Consider the following 8111-nt stretch of genomic DNA (forward strand, 5'->3'; position numbering starts at 1 on the left):
TTAATTCACTTTAATATTTTTGTACTTTTAAAATGAATTATTTTATTTTGACCTTCTGAGTCAGCATCTGACTGTTTATTTAATGGGGACAATGACACACATACCACAATAACGTCACAGTACTCAGACTTGCGTCCTCATGTGATGATAAATAACGAGGGCTCAGCCCGAATATATTCTTCATCAAATTACCGATGCGTCGAGCAACCATCGCCAACACAACGAGGTGCCTGTCGCATCAGATTACTGTGGAGGTTTAACTTGAAAAGATGCTGGCGTGCCAAAAATTTCACTTAACCAAGAATCACTTGCTGCTAGGCTGTAAAATGTTTACTGAAAACAAAATGCTAAAAAGATGAAAAATCTTAAATCTTAAGGTTTCAAATTCTAAACGTAACTGATTCAGTCATTGGACTACCTTCACATGCTCAGATCACTGAGAACCTCTCCAGAGAGCATCATGGGGGCTTTGGAGTTGGATTTATGGGGCGATCCATAGGCATTCTGTCTTTCGTCACACACTTCATGTCAACACACAGAATTATAGAGGAAAAAAATCTATCTGTACAATAATATTACAGACTGCAGGCCGTACATTCCTGCACTGGTAAACCTTAAATATTAAGTATAGTTGAAATGCAAAAACATGGGCTAGATATATACATACAAACAGTACGTACAGAGTATATGTCTAGGTCGTTAAATCACTCATCTTGTGTCTCCTTTGTGCCTATACGTGCCTCCTGCCCTCCTCTCATCGTGTGTGTGCTCGTGGTTTAGTGGGCTCCTGGGTCTGGGTTCGAGAGGTTCTGCTGTAGATGCGGAGATCCTGAGCATCTGTGTCCTCCCATCTCACCCTCATGAATGCATAAGATATTTTATTTGAATATAAAATAAAAACAACTAAACTAAACTAAAACCTGCAGCAACATTGTCACAATCTGAAAAGAAAGAGATACAGGTCACGGTCATGCATTTAAGCAGTTTTTATAGACTAAACAGATTTCATTTATGAGTTGCAATGGGTGCCGTCAGAATGAGAGTTCAAACAGCAAATAAAAGCAGCACAAAAATCAGCTGTTTGCACTCTTTTTCTGACGGCACCCATTCTCTGCAAGTAATGTAATGCTAAACTCATCTAGATTTTGAATGGCCTGCAACTGAGTACATTTTCAGCAAATTTTAAATTTTTGGATGAGCTGTTCCTTTAAACAAGTGTCTTTGTAACGTACCAGTCTATGCATAGTAGCAGGGTGACACGAGAAGGTCTGTGAGCACCACGAGCTGGTCGTCTGTGAACTGCTGCTTGTGCTCCAGCCAGTTGTCGTGATGAGTACGGCGGAAATTAGACAGAGTCTTTTTCACGGTCATCTAAATCAGACAGAGAGAGGCTTGTATTGATTTTTGTTAGATTTAATGGGCCCTAAGAGCGAAGAGCACAAGAGGGAGACAGAAAGCAATTGTGTTTGTTGTGATGTGACCGGTGTACCTCAATAGGCTGCGTGTCGTTGAGGTGTGCGCTGAGGTCCATGAGGAGCTGGGGCATCCAGGTTGGGACATCATATGGGCTGGATAAGATGCAAGCACTGAGTCCCAGCACTCCGGCATGACGCCGTACCAGATCTGAGGACAGACAAACATGGGTTTAGTACATCAAAATGATTGTTCTTTTTTTTTTTTCTCAATAAAAGTATCTGAATATCCCTTTAAATTAAAAAAAATCTTTATTTTTTCATCAAAATGATTGATCTTTTTCTCAATAAAAGTATCTGAATATCCCTTTAAATTAAAAAAAAATCTTTATTTTTTAATAAACAGATTTAGTTTATTTTCGTGTACTTGTTTTACATTTTATTTTAATAAAATTGTATTTGTTTTCTAGTAAATAATATAAATAAAAGTATTTAAAACAAGATATTTAGAAGATTTACTAGAAAACAAAACGATTTCAAAAACAGTGATTTAAGTCATTTTTCTCTGAATATCCCTATAAATGTAAAGAAATCATTATTTTTAATAAACAGATTTAGTTTATTTTTGTGTACTTATTTTAAATTTTATTTTAATTAAATATAAATAAAAACATTTTTAAAAAGACAAATATGATTCTTAAGGCATTTTGTCTTTTAAAATGGAATACAAATAAAATGAAAAAAATATATTAAAGAAAATGCAAGATTTTCTCTAATCCACAGGGATATTCAGATACTTCAGGAAAAAAAAGAAAAGGAATCTGATTTATTTTGTTTTAAGGATATTTAAAAGATTTACTAGAAAACAAAATTTTCAAAAATAGTGTTTTAATTTATTCCTAAAATAATGTTGTTTTCCAGTAAAATTTCTAAATATCCTTAAAACAAGATAAATTCACCAGAGCAGTCCAAAAAAAAAAACTACACTTGTAATTTATCTTGAACATAATTGCATTGGGCCTGAGTTTTGCTTATCAGGTGAATGTATCATGCCTTAATGATATTTAAAATGTTTTATTCAAAAAAGAAAATATGCACATAAAACACTAGAGCTATTTTTATTATTTTATTTACAGGCATTTCATGCCTTTTCATGGCTAAATAATTAGACAGCGGGAATGTGACTTGACTCAGACCAGACTTGAACTTAAATGACTTTGGTTCTGAAATTTGGCAGGCATTCAATGTTAGCACTGTGCCATGGCTCTGATACAAATAGCACAGCACTGCATGTGATTTAAGCGTGATCATACCGACTGAAGGAATAGTGTCCACCACAGAGCCTCTCTTCCTCTTTTTGGGTAATTTGGTTTTGCATAGAGCCTCAAAGTGGGTCTGCATGGAGGCATCCATTGCCAAGAAGTTACACTGCAGGAAGCCGCTGAGAGTGGTGGCAGCCATCTCTCTCACCTAAGGCACAGAGATGAAGGTTTAATGAACAAGGCTGCATAAAAGTGAATAAATGATGATGCCAGGATGCCAGTGTGGCCTGAAAGCTACCTCCAGCTGCTCATCCTCCAGTAGCCTGATGACCAGTGCTCTCACATCCTGAACAGCCTGCTCATTGCTCAGTATGGTGAACAGATTATAGAACACCATTGTCTGGAGGTATGTTAGCACTGAGAATCGTGCATGCCAAGAGCTGCTGCCAGCAATCTGAAAAAATAAGAATCTTATGATTGCACAGCAAATATAGTACTCACTAGGACTGGGTAATAATGGTAAATAAAAAAAGTCTATACATGTATATATTGACATGTTAAGCATGTGGGATATTACTGTATGTAATACTAAACATATATTTGGATGACTATTTGCTAGTCCAATTATGCCTGATTTCAGCAGAAGATTAGATTTAAATAAGTACACCATTTTACGGGATATGCACTTTTTAAATGTCTAGTGAATGCAATCATTGATGATACTAACATATTACAATATTACAACAATAGACAGTAATATAATTAAATGATAAAATCATGAAATAGTAATGTGCAGCATTTGAAATGCCTATGTAGTATATAATCAGTGTCACTTATGACATACTCATTCAGTGAAAATGTGTTGAAAAACAATTCTGTGTTTTCAGCAAAGCAGAATTAGGAATATTTCTATGCTGGTGTCACCATTGAAATCAAAACCAGAACCACGATTTGAGTAATTATTTATAAAAGTATTTACAGCTAATTGTACTCTGCACTAATCACTGTCACTACATCATGATTATTGGTGGGTTATCAATCTGCATTTTGATTATTTATTACTATTTGAATTGTATTTAAATTAGCTTTTATTTTTTATTTTCAGTTTTAATTTGAGTAAATCAGTTATGTGCTTTTGTCATTTTATTAGTTGTTTTAATATATTTCTATACAGCTTTAATTTATTATTTCTTCAGTTTTATTTTCAATCATTTTAATACTTCAACTGCAATTTATTTCAGGTAGTTAATAAGGTAATATTTCTAATATTTCTTATTTTCATCAATGTTTTTTATTTTATTTCAATTACTGGCAACGGTTTTTAATAGTTTTAGTTTCATTTACCACCAAAGTTTTTAAATAAAAAAATTAGTCAAGATTAAATTCATCTTTCAAACTGTTGTCCTGATATGTGGGGTCGTGTCTAGCGTGTCTGAGGCCTCACCTCATGTAGCACCTTCAGTACCATAGGGATCTGCTCAGGATAGAGGAGACCTTGAGACATGAGGGACAGGCAAGTCTTTGCGTCCCTCTTCAGCTCATCATAGCTGTCATCATTTTCTACGGGAGCGATCTACAGATGGAGAGAAACAGGCACTGAGTGGAAGTCAGCAATCCACTTAAGAGCACTCCACACAAATGTATAAAGAATGAGACACAAAGAGCATACGCGCTAAGATAGAGAGAGAGAGCGAGCAAGCAAGACCTTAAAGAGCAGGGGCAGCAGCTGTAGCTGCTGAGGTACTGGAGTAGAGAAGGAGCGCCCCGCACTGGCCATCAGCCACTTCAGAACAGTTTTGAGGAGTTTGATGGCCTGGGTTCTCTCATCCTGCACCCCCACTCCGTTCTCCTCCACCACGTGGTTCTGGATCTCCTCGTCACCCTCAATCAGGGGCTTCAGCTGAGACAAGATCCTTTCAGTAAACTCAGCAATGTGTGGTGACTTAGTAGGCAGAGTGTATGGCAGGTTAACATCAATCATGAAAATGTACGTCAGCACACTGCAAGAGAAGACACGACAAGACAGAAAACATGACAAGAGAGAACTGTCGGTGTATTTTTAGACTACAGTGAGCGTTTTGACCCCGACTGCACACATACCTGCCGATGCGCTCTCTTACATTCTTATAAACCTGAGTGAGTTTGGGCTCCAGATAACTCAGCAATCTGTGTAGCAGCTCTGGGACCCTCCATTCCTGCTGTGCCAGACCACCCTGCAGCACGTACAGGTGGCTACAGAGATAGAAAGAAATGATTAATCTCTCAAATATCAAAAATGCATCCAAGTCTGAATGGTTTCAGAATTAAAAGTAAAGTAGTTAAAAGAAGTAAAACACAAAATACACTCACCAGGCATCTACAAACGATCCACCTTCCCCACTGAGAGGACACTCCATCAGCATCTCGAGAAGCCAGTGGAGCTTTCGTGGATCTCGGCTCTCCTGAAAATATCAAACATAAACAGTTAGTTGTTCTCATGGCTTCACATACTGCCCAAAAGCTTTTAATATTTTTGATAGAAGTCTCTTATGCTCAACACAGAAAACAGAAACAGTAATAGTGAAATATTATAGCAATTTAAAAATAAGGGTTTTCTTTTTTATATATATATTTAAAATATTTTTTTATTCCTTTGATGGCAAAGCTGAATTTCCAACCATTACTCCAGTATTCAGTGACACATCATTCTTCAGAAATCATTCTAATTTGATAAGAAGAAATGTTTCTTGAGTACTAATGTTGCTGTGCTGCTTAATGTTTTGCGTAAATATTTTTTTCAGGATGTTTTGATAAATCTAAAGTTACAAGAACAGAATTTGAACAATTTGACTTGTACAGCAACGTAGAAGTTTTTAGTCACTTTTGACTCATTTTATTTAACCTTGCTGAATAAAATAGGTTTTAAAAAATGTTAGAATGTCAGAAAATGCATTGTGGTACTGTCATGAATGCGCGTCAAAGACTGACACGGAAGAAAAGAAATAGTTGAATAAAGTCCTTATTTTTGTTTATACAAAAAGTATTCTCATAGCTTCATAAAATTAAGGTGGAACCACTGATGTCACATGGAATATTTTAAAGTAATTACTATCTTTCAGGGCCTTGAACGTGGTGGTTTCCTTGCTGTCTATGCAGGGTCAGAAAGCTCTCGGATTTCCTCAAAAATATCGTAATTTGTGTTCCAAAGATTAACAAAGGTCTTACAGGTTTGGAACAACATGAGGGTGAGTAATCAATGGCAGAATTTTAATTTTTGGGTGAACTATCCGTTTAAATATTAATTTGGATATTTTAAATAATATAATATACACACACATTTAAAGTCCATTTATAATGTTTTCATGACCATTTACTGTTGGCTGCTAGTAGACATTCAGGCGGTGGATTATGTGGCATACAATTTAACAGAGTAAGGATCTATAACATACACAGGCAGTTGCCACACAGGTACCCCAGTCAGCATAGGTCTCGATAGTAATATTGGACAGTGCTGTGCGCATCAAAGGAATCAGGAATTTCCATAATGCCTCCACCTGTGTGAAAGAAAGAGGGGGTTCAGACATCAATGTTGTTAAACATCTCAGCAGCTCCCTAATTTTAATTGTATCCCTCATGCCAGCAGCGGTGCTCACCTTGCTGAAGCTCCAGTGCTTGCTGCCTCTAACCAGTCCTGCAATGATCTCAGCCACACAGCGCTGGGTGCTCTCGTGAGAGTCATTTGCCAGCCGCTCCATATGAGGCTTTAGAACAGGCAGGAAGGCATCACTGTAGTTCCGGAAGAGTCCCTGTGGGCATTGAATGAGAAAGCAAGACATCTGTATTTTGTAATAAATTCGTATGGCAGGTGAGCAAGGCAGGTTTATGAGCTGGTTAAAATGCAGAGATTTGCAGAGGTAGATGTGGCTGGGAGCACAATTGTATTTGCTGCTCTCCACAAATCATTTATTGAATACGTCCTCACAATCTGTGCAATCTCTCGGTTTGGGAATTACAGCTGGGGAAACTGCAACTAAACTGCTGGAATCAGTGAACATAAACAGGATGATAATGATACAAGAAATGCTACTTTTTAAAGGTTTTCTCTCTGCTGAGAACCCAAAAATAGAAGTCAGGGGAATTATGTGGCGATTGAACATATCTTAATGTCCTCTCTGCATCTGAGAGTTTTGTATGCAGCCTGGTGCAGAGGACACTGTAAGCAAATGTCCAGGACAAACAGTGGCTTGTTAACAAGATGCACAGGAACATCTAAAAATATTTCTATAGATTACATTCAAGGCTATTCAACATGCTTTCAACGATAGCCAAGTATGATACACATCGTGATACATGAGCCCCAATTCAATACACTGCAACGCATCACAATATAACTGAACTGCAAATGAAATGGCATCAAACAAGTGAATCTAAGCTTATTAAATCTCCATCCCGTTTACTTTACTTTTGTCCAAAAATTGTGCAGTTTGTATAGGCACAGCATTAGTTCTAACTAGGGGTGTGCGATGTTGACAAAAAATATAATCTCAATATTTTCTGGGATTTTATCGATAACGATAATTAGACGATATTTTGCTGAGTGTGTTATTGTGCTGGTACCTTAAAGACTGCCGTGGATAGCTGACTCCTAAAGTTTTTGATATTCTTCATATTCAGTGTAGTGGCCAGACAGAAATTAATCTTTTCCAAAAAGTTTAAATTGATTTTTACATTTTACATTTTTACCTTTATAAAGCCATTTTTTTCTAAAAGTGTCCATTATCTTTTGAATCAAATTCTTACATTTAATCAGTGAATTAGAATAAGACATTTGGACTGTTACCAAGCAAATGAAATCCGTATCAACTAGGGATGTCAACGATTAATCGATGATCGATTAATTGTCGATAAGAGATGCAATCGATTAAAGCTATGGATGGTTGATTAAGTCGTTTAATTTTGGGCTGCATGCGGCTCATGCGCAAAACACATGCGAGCGGCTGTGAGTGACGGCGACTGTATATAAATGCATCATCATTCACTCATAATTACAAATTAAGCTTTTAATGTGATTTAAACTTCAAAAGTACATTAAAATAGAAACAACACAAAGTTCTTCAACATGGAAAGCAATAGAAATGTAGTAACAGTCATTTCCCCAGATAATTCTTTCATATCGGGCTCTGTGCTTTGCAGGGCAGGACACAGGACAGATAGGCTATTCATTCCTACAACTTGTTAATTCATTCCTACGACTTATAAATTTGTGGCCACTGTCCATGTTTCATTAATTTTGTTCCTTAAATAACCCATGATTTAACTAAAATGAGGGAACAAAAAAAATAAATCGAACAAATTCTTAATTCATGGCCATGAAATCTTTCATTTCCCTTTCGCATGTTTACCACAGTAAGAGATGCAAAAACAGTGATAAAAAGTGAATGACAATAAAATAAACCTG

General features: G+C 36.5%; 1 protein-coding gene across 2 annotated transcripts in view; it reads right to left on the reverse strand.

Moving 5' to 3' along the window:
* Positions 1 to 319: 319 nt before the first annotated feature.
* LOC107584369 (proteasome activator complex subunit 4B) overlaps positions 320 to 8111 on the reverse strand; it is a 51071-nt gene continuing 43279 nt past the window's right edge. For both annotated transcript variants that reach the window (XM_016270950.1, XM_016270949.1), the window contains 11 exons: positions 6307 to 6459; positions 6103 to 6207; positions 5024 to 5115; positions 4775 to 4906; positions 4380 to 4674; positions 4119 to 4247; positions 2973 to 3128; positions 2726 to 2882; positions 1490 to 1623; positions 1233 to 1371; positions 320 to 941 (listed from right to left, as the gene is read on the reverse strand). In XM_016270950.1, the coding sequence (XP_016126436.1) occupies positions 1237 to 1371; positions 1490 to 1623; positions 2726 to 2882; positions 2973 to 3128; positions 4119 to 4247; positions 4380 to 4674; positions 4775 to 4906; positions 5024 to 5115; positions 6103 to 6207; positions 6307 to 6459 (1488 nt within the window). In that variant the 3' untranslated portion in view covers positions 320 to 941; positions 1233 to 1236. The remainder of the gene's footprint in view (positions 942 to 1232; positions 1372 to 1489; positions 1624 to 2725; positions 2883 to 2972; positions 3129 to 4118; positions 4248 to 4379; positions 4675 to 4774; positions 4907 to 5023; positions 5116 to 6102; positions 6208 to 6306; positions 6460 to 8111) is intronic.

The sequence above is a fragment of the Sinocyclocheilus grahami genome, unplaced genomic scaffold (assembly GCF_001515645.1).
Source record: "Sinocyclocheilus grahami isolate Dianchi unplaced genomic scaffold, SAMN03320097.WGS_v1.1 scaffold59.1, whole genome shotgun sequence".
Taxonomy (NCBI): Eukaryota; Metazoa; Chordata; class Actinopteri; order Cypriniformes; family Cyprinidae; genus Sinocyclocheilus; species Sinocyclocheilus grahami.